Source organism: Argiope bruennichi, chromosome 3 (assembly GCF_947563725.1).
Source record: "Argiope bruennichi chromosome 3, qqArgBrue1.1, whole genome shotgun sequence".
Taxonomy (NCBI): domain Eukaryota; kingdom Metazoa; phylum Arthropoda; class Arachnida; order Araneae; family Araneidae; genus Argiope; species Argiope bruennichi.
In genome coordinates, this window is record NC_079153.1 from 119,306,103 (window position 1) to 119,320,833 (window position 14,731).

Here is a 14,731-nt window from a genome sequence, read left to right on the forward strand (position 1 = left end):
AGGTAATATTTACATTTCTTTTAAATTAAATTAACTGAAAAGATAATTTTTTGAAATAGTGTAAAATTTATTTTTGTACAAGAATATTCTCAGAAGTTTTGGCAGAAAAATTCTAAATCTGCTTTAAATTTTTGAAGAATTAAAGATATAACTTGACATATTTGTCAAGTTTGGTAGCTGTAGGTCAAGCAATCTAGCATGTTGAATGTCAACACATATTCACTACTAATATTAATATAAATAACAATTTTAATAAATAATACATAATAACTAAGAATAAATAATTCTTATATAAAATGTTAAAATAAAATAAAAATTTACATACTGAGTATAAGATATTTTTATCTAATAAAAAATTTAATTTGAATTAATAATGTATTAATAAGAAATTCAGAGAACTAAAGAAAAGTTTAAATTACCAGCAAGTTCAAATTTAAAATGTTTCAATTAGCTGAGTTCTACAATATAAAAAAAGGAAAATAAAAACGAACAAAAAAATTCTCAAACAGAAAAGCACATGTAAAGCTCTTCATTATAAAAAACACAAGCACTATGAAAGCTTAACATTAATATATATGCTCTTAAAAGCACATCAAATTCAAGCCATATGCCTGAAAAAAGCTTCAATTCCAATAGGTTTTAAGATCATCCTCATGTTATTTGACAAAAAATTTCAAAGAAAAAAAAAATATTTACTTACTTTCTCTAATTTCTTCCAATTCTATGTTTTTCAATTCAAAAGTAACTTTTTGATCTTGTAATTGTTGCAGATTTTCAGCAATATCATTATATGTACTCTGCATATTACTGTATTCTTCCTTCAATTTATTCTGGAAAACAAATGATATTTCTAAGAATACTTTAAATATTGGTATTATTTGTAATTATAGGTCATACAATAATTTTTTTCCATGAAACAAAATTTTGATTCAATATAAATACTGCATGCAATATTTAGATATATTTAGGAAGAAATAGAAAAATCTTTCAAAATAAATAAATAAAAAAAAAACATTATTATATTGTATAACTTCCTGGGCACTAAAATCTATTAGAAACTTACATAATTCATTGCAATTTCTTCCTTGGAATTACTAACAGTAGAGAAATGTTCTTCTAATTTCGATTTTTCTTCAATCAAATTATGGAACTTTCCCTCCAGCTGAAATTAATAATATTAAAAAAAAAAAAACATGAATAAAAATTAATTTTAATTTAACAAATATATGATGATATGAGCAACGTATAATTTTTGATACATGGATATATTTTCTAATTAGAGAAGCAAAAATAAGAAAATTGATTTGATGAAATTTTTTATAGGAAAAACCAAAAATTGATATTCAATGTTTTTATAAAAAATTAATTTAATTTTGGATTTATAAATTTTAACCTAACATTATGTTTCATCTTAGAAATAAATAAAAAAATTATTATAATTAATTTCTGGAGTACAGAAAAGAAGCAAACATTTGTTTACTCTTATTCTTTCAATTAGGAATTGTAATACTATATATCACTTTGGGATTTACATATCAATTAAAACATTATGCTCAATAATATTATTAGGGATAATCAAAGGATATGTTCAACATAGTAAAAAGTTACAAAAGATATTTATTTTTCAGACACTTAACTCCTTATGAAATGGATTCATTTTTTGTTAAGAAAAACAATTTATCATTAGAGGAATAAATTATTAATAATAAAAAAAAAAGTTTTAAAAATACATAATAAAAATACTATTCAACCAGAAGCATGTCCCTGTCTGAATACAAACACAAAACTTAGAATAAAATAAAGCTACAAAAACAGTTTAGATAGAATCAAAAAGAGGGAAAGGAAGAAAAAAAAGAGAGAAAGGAATGTTTATGATTTTCTCTATGGTTTAAGTTTGGTTATAGTTTGTTATGGTTTTAGAAATACCATGTTTCTTTTAATTTAACCCATATCTTGTCAAGCAAGTTAATGTCATATTGTGTATAAATTGAAACTATCAGGACAGGAAAAGATATCACGATGGTTCCACTTTAAATTTTTACTTTTAGTGATACTTTCAGAGGTGATAAGTTTCCACATCTAAATGGATACTACAGAATGTGACTAATGAACATTTCACATGGATCTGCATTAAAACTGCATTTCCACCAATAAGGAAAAATAAAGAAATATTAAAAAAGTAATAAATAAACAAATTTTTACCTAAATGTAGGGTAATGCAATTCTTCAGTTTTAATGCATTAGCTATTACTGCTAAGCAGTAATTAAGATCATAAATGTTCCACACATATGAATTAGAAAATAAAAATTATATAATTAAAATTTTCATGCAATTGCATCATAAGATGTAGAAAGGTTGAAACAAGTAGGAATATATGCAAGGCAAATTATCTTATTTACAGAATTTCAAAGATGAGATTCAATAAGAATAATCCACTTTTTTTTTTTATAATTCAAGTAATAAGTGTTTCAAAAATTTTCAATTAAAGTCTAAAGAATAAAAAGAAAGAAATCTAAACTCATAATAGCTCAAGTTGACAGTAAGCTAAATTTGCAGAATGTAACATTACATACAATTAAATAACCTTGAATGTATTTGAAAGCAACTGATATATTTGAAGTGAATTCATAAATAAATATTTGGCATTGTGAATAGTAAAATTCTACTATAAAAATGAAGTAGTTTAATTTCTATAACTTCTGCTGCATAAAAACATGCATTAAGCCATTCACTTGTGATTCGATTGATCTTAGCTTTATATGATTTGAATTTATCACGGATGATAATTACTTCATCTATAAAGTCAATAACCTTTGAGAATATTCTAAAAAGCAAAATACCACTTACATCTTTATAGCTCTCTTGCAAACTCTTAAATTTAGCTTCAAAGTTATCTTTTTCAGATTGAATTTCATTAATTCTTTTCCCCAAACTCTGTACTTCATTGAGCTTTCCTTGCACAGTGTCCTTTAATGTTTCATTTTCTTCTTTAAGTTTATCTGAAATCAAGCAAATTATCAAATTAATTTAAACAGTACTACAAAATGAAAAAAAAAAAAAAAAAATACTGGATTTGGTAAAATGTATAGTTTTAATTTTAGGATATGAGATAAATCAGTGAAATACCATTAGTTCTGACAATAAAGAAGTCTTCTAAAAAATATTTACAAATACAGATTATTTCATATCTATGGTAAATTTATCTGTCAGATTTGTTTATCCTATGCAATACTGGTTTTTTAAAAAATCACATAACAAAATTCATAAGTCACACAAAATGCAACTTTCATAAAATTACAGTAAATGGAATAGATAAATTTAACCTTTTCTTATTAAGTCAAACATTATTGAATAAAATTCGAATAAATCACCAATAATAATATCACCTATAATCATCAACCAATATCACACAATTTTTTAAAAATGAATTATGGTAATACTTGTAAAGAGGACAATGTATTTTGTGAAACCAAAGGCAAAATAATGTAATAATCTGAATTCTAATCCTATTTAAAATCAAATTTCTCACAGTTATCAGATAAAACTATTCATTACATATATGTAATTAAATTAATTTCAAAAAATCAGATACAAAATATTATTGATAATAAATTGGTATATCTTTATGTTATAGGTTCATTCAATAGTTATATGTATGCAGATTACTTCAAATAGTTGTATTTAAGTGTTAGAGTTAAATTCATCTTTTTTAAGAGAGAGGAAGAGAGGAGACACATCAGTAGAAAACACATACATCATGTATGCACATATATAAATTTACTTTATGTGTACATAATTATTTTCCATGCAAATTAATTTCAAAAATAAAGCAATTCTTTACTGATGGAAGCACCTCTATTTTAAATTAACAAATAAAGCAAATCTTCATTTTCCAAAATTTTAAGAAACTACCATGAAAGGAAAAAACAAGGATTTTTATTCCAAAGATTTCATAAATATAATAAAGCCATTTGCTGATTTTTACTGAAACATTTCTGTTTTGAATACTTCAGTAGTGCCCATGTTACTTTGTGTGCAAGAATTAAAAAATAGCTATGGTATGAATTTGTCTTCAATATCTATTGAAGAACTTTTAAAAAATTGATACCACATGGGAAATAAAAAAATAATTTCATTTAAATGCCTGGAATTTTTTTAAAGACCTCTATGTACACAATTAGAGAGAAAATAAAATAAAGTTTGTAAAAATCAATGCAATTAAATCCATTTAAAATTAACAAATTTACAAGTGATTCATTGGTTGAGAAACCAGTAAAACAATTGTGTAATATTATTACTTTTAAAATTCCTTTCATAAGTAATTAGATATCATCATTTAGTGCCAATGCATTAAAATGAAAAAAAAAAATATATTGAATAAATCCTTTAGGAAGATAATCATCATTATAACAAAGCCTAACAACACACAAGGACATATTTAGGGTGAGTATACTGCAATTGTGCACACAACAAATATTAAAATATCGGATATATCGGATAGGATTGGAAAAAACAAGTTTTCCACTTTTTTTTTTTATTATGAACATCAAGAATTGATGCCAAAATACTAAGACAGATATATATAAAGACAAAATCAAAATATGTAAAATTAATATTTAAAACATCTTTTTCAAATCAATAGTACTTTTTATCTAAATTACCTATTTGAATAACTTGTTCTTCAAAATCCATTAATTTCAATTGTAAGGAACCTTTTTCTTCCTCTAATTCTGCAACACATTGCTGGAGCTCAATTATTTCCTCAGGTTTCTGCTGAGCATTCTATGAGAAAGAATCATACAAAATAAAAACCAAAAAATTATTACATTTCTTTAATTTTTATATCTTGTTCAAAACCACTTTTCCATATTGTATAATTAATTTTTATACGCTAATACATCTGAATAGTATTTAGAATTACATAAATGTATAATTTTCAAAATGCCAAAGCAAACATTAATAATTTATTATTGATGTCATTACAACAGACAGAATTTGCACAGACAGACATTTATTTGCAATCATCTAATTCAAAGAATTTATATAAATTTAGTGTCTTTTCACTTCAAAAATGCAAGAATATAGTATCTGAATAATTTTACATATCATTATAAAGAATATTGAAATAAATGCTAGAGAGTTACAATTAAATTTACCTTCTTCAACTCATTGAGCTCACGTTCTAATGCCTTATATTTCGTTCGTTCTTTCACTCGAGCTTTCAAAACCTTGTTATCTGATTGGCTACTAGATTCATCCAAGGCCTTTTGTAATTCGGCAGCATGCTGTTTTTCAGCTTCCAAGTTCTTCTTTAAGGCTTCAACTTCACCTGCAATAAAAAAACAACATATAATTAGAATAAAATATACCAAAATATTTTATAAAAATTAACAAATTAAATGTAAACCTTCATTTTTTCAAAGAAATAGACGAAAGCCAATTTTCAATAACAAAATTTTCTTTGTTTTTTCAATAAACATATAATATTCTTCAGGTCAAAGAAAAATATTTTTTGAAGAATTTTGAGATTTATTTCATCATCTACAAAGCGAAAAGTGCATTAAGAAAACATTTATTTGCATTTTGAGAGATAAAAGTACATAAAATAAACAAAACACATTTATCTGCATTTTGAGTGATTTCATAAATATGATAAACAAAGATTCTGAAAATTAATGGAAAAAGAAACAGCACAGGTAAATTTTTTTTAAATACTTAAACTTGTGACTTTGTAAGAAACTGTATTTAAACATTAATTTTTATTCTTGCAAATTTAAAAACTAAAATAAAGTTTTAAAAATGTATCCCTAGGGGCTTAAAAACACTTACAACTTTAATTCATATGAAGTTATAGACTATACAATATTTTTATTGATACATAAATATTTTAAAGTAATTTTTATTTCTATACCTTCAATTTCTTTATTATATAGTTCACATTGCTTAGCAGCACTTTCTTGTACACAAACAATCTTCTTTTGCAGCTCAGCATTTTTTACTGTAAGCTCATATTTTGCATTTTCTATGCTTTTAATTGTGGCTTCACTATTTTTTAACTTTTTGTCATAATCAGTAATTTCATTTTCCAAATCAGATATTCTAAGCTTATATTTCTCTAATTCCATTTTCCAGTCACTTTCAGCAGTAGAGAAATTTTCTTGCATAATTTTCATTTGTTCTCTAGTTTCATCTAGTTCATCAACAACAGATTTTCCCTTGCGGCTCATATCTTCAGCCATTAACTGAAATAAAAAATAAATAAATAAACAATTTTGGTACTGTTTAATTATTCCAGTAATCTATAGAAAAACCACACTATAGATTGCATTTGCACAATATGAGAAACCAAATTTTCAAATAAATACTAGATTTTTTTTTAATTAAAACATTATATATTACTCTTTCTCAAAATGTATGCAATTTAAAAATATAATCATACATTTTCAGTTTTTCTTAAGAGCAATAAAAAGCATATTCTCACTACATTAAAAATACACAGAATAAAAATTTTATCATTCAATAAAATGCATAATGCTTTACCCCCCAAAAAAGTCAACAGAAATAGAAATCCCAAACAGCTGGATATATTTGAACCATCTAAATAAAGCAGCAGATAAAGGAGGTGAAAAAATAACCCTATAAATCATACAATTTTTAAAGGAAATCTTTCATGTTGTAGAAAAAAAAAATGAAGTAAATTTATTGCAAAATTATATATATTAAATCTTGGCAGTTATTTTCTAATAATATCTACATATTAGTTTGTAAAGTTAATGCCAAAATTTTCATTAATAATTTAAAAAATAAGTAGAAAATCCAATTCAAAGAATCATATATAAACATTACCTGAACAGCTCGATTACGTTGCTGTAATACTTCATCTTTTTCTCTGATGTGTTCTTGCAAATCCATGATCTTCTTTTCATGTTCCAATATTTGATTATTTAATTCCATTATTTTGGCATCTTTATATACAACTTGAGCATACATTTCCTGGACATTGGATTCTTTCTAAAATATGAAATTAAACATATAAAATTTAAACAATTTTCAAATATACCAAAATTTAATATTTCAAAGGACTCTAAATATAATAGTGGACAATATCAAAGAAATTTTTTATTTGGATCTAATTAAGAAGTTACACTATTTTTCTCCAGTACAATGTTATTACATAGAATAAACACAAGTAGAGGTAATCAGTGGTGGTTTAGCATTTAGCAGTCTGAACTGGTGAACATCTTCTAATAACTTATCAGTTTAACTTCAACATGTAATTGATTTATTTTAGTTCCATACTGTAACTAAGTAACGCTATGAAAATGTATGTTTTTATATACAGATTTTTGAAAAAAAATATCTGATTGAGTTACAAAATTATTAAAAAATTAGTTATAATTATCAGTGAATTATTTCTTTACTTGTGAATAAAAGTATTCAATTATAATGATAGTTTATAAGGAAACTATTTCAAATAAATATTACATTAGAAAATATTCTAAGGGTAGTTCATCTATTAAGTAGAATATAACAAAGCCAGAAAAATTAACCATAAATAAGTAATTAATTATAATTTAATCATTCAATGTAAATATATTTAATCTCAACATTTTATAATTCATAGAAATTGGATTTTTAAAAATATATTTATTTAACTACTAGATTATTAACAATTTTTAATGCAATCTGCTATCTAGAGTAACTCAAACAATGAATAAATTTAGAACAACAATTTTAAATTCATGCTTTCAAATTTCACTAAAATTCAGCATGTTTTAATTAAATGTTTGCTACTTTACAGTTTTTATTTAGAATTCATTATTATAAATATTATGGAATTTTTAAATTTTTCTAGAAACCCACCATTAGGTTACATTATGCATATCGAATAAAATACTATTAAATTACTCAATTAGCTGATAGTTAAAAATTGGACATTAATAGAGAGTACTGTCATCGAAAATAGACTATGTATATTTCATATTCAATTAAATTTCCACAAATCTTAAACTGCAACATAAATAACTTTTAATAATACAATCAATAAATATTTATACAACAATAAATATGCAAAATTTAGATGTAGGTTTTTAAATTTTTTTGTTAATAAATATTACTTTAAATATTTTACATTAACATTAAACAAAATAATTGTAAGCATCATATCCTATTTTAGATATTTTTCGTTAACATAATTAAGGACATCACAGATATTGATCTCATATTATAATTTTCATCTAGTTTCTTCCTGTTTCATTCATTTAATACACAGCAACGAGCAGAAGCAGAGAAACATCAAACAAAATGATAAGGACAGTTTTACTGATTATTTTTATTTCATAGGTACTTATTTATTCATTAAGGGTATAACTTTTTAATGATGAAGATAAAAATAACAATTTAAATTCATCCCAACAGATAAATTTTCATCCACAGTTTTTTAGAAAAATGCATTAAAATTCACCCAAATATAAATATTTTTAAAATGTATAATAGCAAACTTAAACATTAACATAAAATGTAAAGAAATACTTTTTAATTATTATCAATAATATAGTTTGCAATGTGGAAAAAAAATGGTTTATTGATTAAAATTTCAGTTTTTATAATATTTTATAAAGATATTAAATAGATTTCTTTAGATTAGATTTCTTCACAACAGAAAAAGGTATACAATATTCATATTTAAAGTTATTAGCTTAACTAATTTTTTATCTTTATTCAGTAAGATAATTTTTTCTTATAAAATATTCTTTAAATCAAATGGAAATAGTTAATTTACTTAGTTTGAATTGTAATTAAAAGTCTACATTTTTCACTGTAATGTACAAATCATGCAAAAAAAAAAAAAAAAAAAAAAAATCAATAAAAACTGATAATTTATGATATACATTTTATATTGCCTGCTAAAAATTAAATAGCTATTTAAGGAAAAACAATAAAACAGTTATTAACAGTTGAATTTAGTTACTATTAAATAAGGAGTATGAGAAAAAAAAATTCTATCAAATATATCTGAATTAATTAGTATACCAATAAACAATAAATAAATAATTTCTTAAATTTTTACTGAAGAAAATAGGCATTTTCATATCAAATGCATAAATAAATTTAACTATCATGGCAATAGTAATAAAATGCAAAGAAAAAAAAATGTAGTATATGACTGCAGTTAAGTTTTTCTTTACTAATAAACATTATTTCATTTGATTAGTTACAATCTTTTTCATTTTTTTTTTTTTTTGCTTCAATGATATACCAATTATTCTGGATAAATGAATTATTAGTCATTATTAGTATTAAAATTATTCTGGATAAAATCATAGATCTATCATTATCAGGTGACTAAGAAACTTATTGAGAATATTTGTAAAAAATAAAATGATGAGAAATGACCTACTTGTAAATAAACAGATTTATTATAGCACAGAGAATGATAAAGTGCTAAAGATAAAATTATGAGAGAAAGAACAAAATCATTCCTTCCCAAGTGCATTTTGGACAAATTTCCATTTTAGGAATGGAGACAGAAGACAAGAGAAAAAACTTCTATGAAAATAAACAACATTGGATTTAAATGCAAATTTTTACTGTAATGATATTGATCATTGGTTTTTAAAAATAAAATTCTGTTCAAATAAATTATAGGAAAATTACTGCAAGATTATTTTACAAGGTGGGATGATATACTCTGTAACATTTACTTTACAATCAAGTTAACCTGTCTTGGAATGTAATACATTTAATTTAAATTCTAATTTAATAATCAAAAAAGTTAACTTAAGGGAAAAATTATTATCTATATGTTAGATGTCTTGCAGATCATGCTAATTTTCAATTGCTGGCAAAGTAAATATGTGGATGTTACTCCCTGCTCCTTAATTAAAAAAAAAAAAGTGTATATTTTTTAAAACATTAAAAAGAAAAGGTAATTTATGAAATGATACAATGGAGCATAAACTGATTTTGATAAATGTTTTAAAAATTCATTTCCATTTTTCAACTGAAATTACTTTAAAACATCTATGCAATCATATGTTCATATATATATATATATATATATATATATATATATATATATATATATATATATACACACATGTTTGTATATGCCTGTAATATTTTTAAATATAATTTAAGCTAAATTTATTTCCTAATTTTTATCTTAACCCTTATGTTCATTTTGTATAGTATACCATACATACAACTTTATAAAAATATACTAACACTATAAAATAATTTTTGATTTTCTTCAGAAAAGCAATCTTGCCACGATAAGGGTTAATTTAACCCATATTAACTTCATTCTACTATGGCCTCTAATTTCCTAATCCACTTCCACATTTTTTATTTAATTAATGCTATACAAACTCTGTAAAAATACTTTAATCAGCGCTTTAGATGTGAAAGGATAAAAATCTTTCAAGATAAGCAAATTCATTTAAAAGATACCTATATTTTCCTTTCCTAAGTCTACACATCTCAAAGAATCCCTATCAGAATCTCATAGTATAAAATCACCAGGGAAAAATATTCTGCGCTCCTTTGCTTTTCTCTTGTGTTATGGATTGTCGTATCACCTCGCTTCTTGCTTGTAAATAAAGTATGCCTCCAGGGATGGAATAAATCAAAAGTTTTAATATATATATATATATATATATATATATATATATATATATATATATATATATATATATATATATATATATATATATATATATATATATATATATATATATATATGTAACATTATTTGTTGTGAAGCAGGATGCAGTTTGAAGACAGTAAAGATACTTTTAACTTTTGTGACGTCGTTTTATTTCATTTTGAAGAAGCAAGCATATGTACAAGTGATGAGCACACAGAGCGACACAGAAAAGGAATGAGGGAAAAGCCCTTGGACATTTTATCAATGGTCTTATATAACGAGAGAAATTGATAGGGAAAATATTTCTTCATAGTACTACTATATTACGAGATTTCGGTAGGGATTTTTGTTACATGCGCGGAGAAGGTAGGGGAAACACAGGGAGATTTTAAAAAAGAATTTGTCTGATCAGCGGTATTTTATCTCTTCACGTGTAATGTGGGAAAGTTGGTTTTAGCTGAATCAGCAGTTTAACAAAGCTTCTCTTGGATTAATTAAGTAGAGACAGTGGAATTGGATCACGAAATAAGAGAATATTTTAGAATGAAGTCACTATGGGCTAAATTAAGATAAAATCTTGTAAATTAATTAAATTGAAATTAGCGTTAAAATATCATTACATTTATATATATATATATGTATTTACCTTAGGTGATTTGTCAACTTCTGCCTCCTTTGCCTTTGATTCTTCCCCAACAAGAGACGATATCAAATTGTTCTTCTCATTTAACTGCAATTCTAAATCATTTATTCTTTTTTCATAATTATCAACAATTGTTTTTGATTCTTGTTCTTTCTTCTCTAATTGTTGTTTTGCTTGTTCAAGTTGTTTTTTTAGCAGCAGCATTTTACCACGCCTAGATTGATCAGATGAATCGGAACTGGATGTATCATCAAAATCACAGTCTTCCTTCTGCGCATTCGATAATAAATAGAATGAAATGAAACAATAAATGAAATTTAATAAAACAATATATTTATAAGAAAAAAAATCTAGATATAACATTTCATTTTTTTAATGCAACAGAATTATACAACAAAACTAAACTAAAAAAAAAAATGAAATACGTAATAAAAACCACAACAACAGATTTAAAAAAAAATGGCTTAAGAGATTATATGAGCTATTTAACAGAGATTTCAATCATCTTTAAATGAAAATGGCTCATTCAATTCTAATTTAAAATCAATTAACAGTAGCCTTTTTAAAAATTACTTTATATTACGAAAATAAAAAAAATAATATAATCAAGAATTTTAACTGATGGATTTTATTGAAGAAAAGTATTTAATTTTTAATGAGAAATATATATATTTTCATATGAGATTAATAAATATTTATCACCAAAGAAACCTAACAAACTTTTAGGAAATCAGCCAACTTTTAATTTAACGGTATAAGATTCATACTGTATTTAAAATGAAAATCTTTTTTGATTAAGATGATGGAAAATTTCTTTCAGTCTTAAGAAGCAGAAATATCTAAAAATAAAAATAAAAATTGGATATAAAAAATCATAAAAAATAATTAACTAAAAGAAAAAACAAATAATGAATATTATAATGTACATAACTTAGCTTAATTGAATTTCAGATATTTCAATTCCGAAATGTAATAATATAGAGCAAACTAAACAATCTTGAAAGAATTTTGAATGACACAATAACTGAGATTATATATATGCCAATTTCTTCCCAAAAGAATTCAAGAATAAAATTAAGTACATAGATATGATAGCTTTTCTTAAATTTAAATAAACTCTTTGGACAAATTTTTCTACAAACTTTCAGCATGATATATTTTTGGTAAAATTTTCAGTAAATCTTTTATTATTAATACAATTAAATAAAAAGTATTCAATTTCACTCTCAAGTAAAAATTATAATGTGAAACTTAATCAGAAAAAACATATTTCACAAATAAAAATTGAAATGAGAAAAAATAATTCTTCAATAGTTGTTGATATTAATAAAGATTAATGACTTCAAGAAACATACAGTTATGGGTCAGTATACTGACATAACTTACTTTAGGTTTGTCTTGTTCTTTAATCTGACTGGACAAATGGGAAATCTTTGCTTTAGATTGAAATTTAAATTTTTGAAATTTGGATGAAAGTTCCTGAAAATGAAGAGATAAATATAAATTTAAATTTCATAAATAATGTTTCTAATTTAATTTATTTTAAGTATGGAATTTCACATTATCTCATTTTAACCAGAAATGTTAAAGCATAAATAAATACCTGTCATTCAAGGTGCTGGAAGTACCAAAGGAAATTGGATTTTTATTTATTATTCTGATATATTTTTATGCGTAATATTATGATTCAGTATTGAGCTAATTCCTACCCTAATTCACTAAGATAAAATTTCTACATTTAGGATTGATTCACATACAAAGATATGCATATTATGTTATTCAATCAAATAACATATAAATTTTATAACTTTGTAAAAACCAATGAAAACTTGGGCTTCTCTTATACTTGTTTAAAAATATCAAAACACTCAAATTACAACCTTAAAGACATGATAAAGAAAGTCATTTGTCTTATTTATTTATTTTTTGAAAATTTAATTTTTTTAAAAGAATTAACTGAAATTACATTATCTTTTATTGTAGGTAGTTTCTTATAGAAATATTTTTATTATAACATTAAATGATGTCAGAATATTTTCTTCAAATAATAAAATGATGAAAATAACTTCAAAAGGAACAAATAATAATAATAATAATCTTCCTTTATTTAATTTTTTTTCCAAGTATGTGAAAGAAAATGAAGTATCATCTTATCAATACTGCAAATACTAATAACAAAACAGCTTTGAAAAAGACTACAAAGATAAATTTAAGCCAAAAATATCTATTTTTATTAAATTTTATACATATAAAAACTATCAAAATGACAATTTTAAAAAATGTGTAAACTTCAAAGGAATAATTGTAACACATTTTTTGCAATAAAATTTTAGTTACATTTATGCTTTTTTTTTTTTTAAATATTCTCTACACATTTAAATTACACCAGTATTAACACCCAAACTATATTTATAAGCATCACATAATCAATTGTAGAAAAACTTACATCATATTCCTTGGACTTTTCTTGGAATCTTTTCTCATTTTCACGAACTAAATCTTTTAATTGCTGAACTAAAATTTCTTGCTGTTGTAGCCTTTCCTTAAAATCTTCAAAGGCAGGAGCTTTTTCTACTGTTTTCTCCTATTTATATAAAAATTATATTTATTAAGCTGATATAATATGTAATTATTTTGTATATAATTACAAATTATTATTTGTATATAATCAAAAGTAATTAAAAATTTTACTTCTTCACTTTCCACTGATGCTAGACCAGCAGCCTGAGATAGTTTATTCCACATAGTCTATTCACTGGTATGAGGACATTTATTTGAACCTAAAGAGTAAACAATTAAATCATATATAATTTTAATAAATTCAATAAGTTTTAATTTAATATCCTATTTTAAATTGCATAAGATGACATGTGAGAGCTAATAGTTTCTCAGTACTTTTTCTTTGAAAAGCAATGAATAATAAGATTGAAAAATGAGTTGAATCACAGTCTCATAATTTAACATCTCAATATATTTAGTAAATATTAGCAGAAATATTATATCAATATAAATGTATAGTAATATAACTGTGACTGTCAACGCGATCTATAATTCATATATAAATATATAATAATTTTTTAAAGGAACATTTATTATAAATTTAAATGTTTAAACAATAGTTTTGACATATTCCTATAACTATCACTAACTAGCTTTAGTCATAAGTTTACAATGTCACAACTTTCAAAACTAAATGATTTTTTTATTTAAAAAATGTGAGTTGATAGAGCTTCTGACAAAAGCATAAAATATTTTAAAGTTAAAATTTCATTACATTGTAAGAAATAAAAACCATATGTATTAAATATTTACTGAAGTTACACATACAATTTAATTTATTAAATAAAAATAATCCTAAATTTTTATTGCATTAATAATATAGTTAGAACAATCATAAAACTTATCTCCTTCTTCACATTAGCAATATCTTAGAATTGCA

At 23.4% G+C, this 14,731-nt stretch overlaps 1 protein-coding gene across 2 annotated transcripts in view; it reads right to left on the bottom strand.

The window, feature by feature from the left end:
• LOC129962587 (uncharacterized) overlaps positions 1-14,731 on the bottom strand; it is a 34,172-nt gene that overhangs the window by 18,600 nt on the left and 841 nt on the right. For both annotated transcript variants that reach the window (XM_056076387.1, XM_056076386.1), the window contains exons 2-12: positions 13,984-14,072; positions 13,739-13,876; positions 12,679-12,771; positions 11,296-11,562; positions 6,848-7,012; positions 5,913-6,243; positions 5,158-5,330; positions 4,663-4,783; positions 2,849-3,000; positions 1,064-1,162; positions 701-830 (exon numbers count right to left, since the gene is read on the bottom strand). In XM_056076387.1, the coding sequence (XP_055932362.1) occupies positions 701-830; positions 1,064-1,162; positions 2,849-3,000; positions 4,663-4,783; positions 5,158-5,330; positions 5,913-6,243; positions 6,848-7,012; positions 11,296-11,562; positions 12,679-12,771; positions 13,739-13,876; positions 13,984-14,037 (1,723 nt within the window). In that variant the 5' untranslated portion in view covers positions 14,038-14,072. The remainder of the gene's footprint in view (positions 1-700; positions 831-1,063; positions 1,163-2,848; positions 3,001-4,662; positions 4,784-5,157; positions 5,331-5,912; positions 6,244-6,847; positions 7,013-11,295; positions 11,563-12,678; positions 12,772-13,738; positions 13,877-13,983; positions 14,073-14,731) is intronic.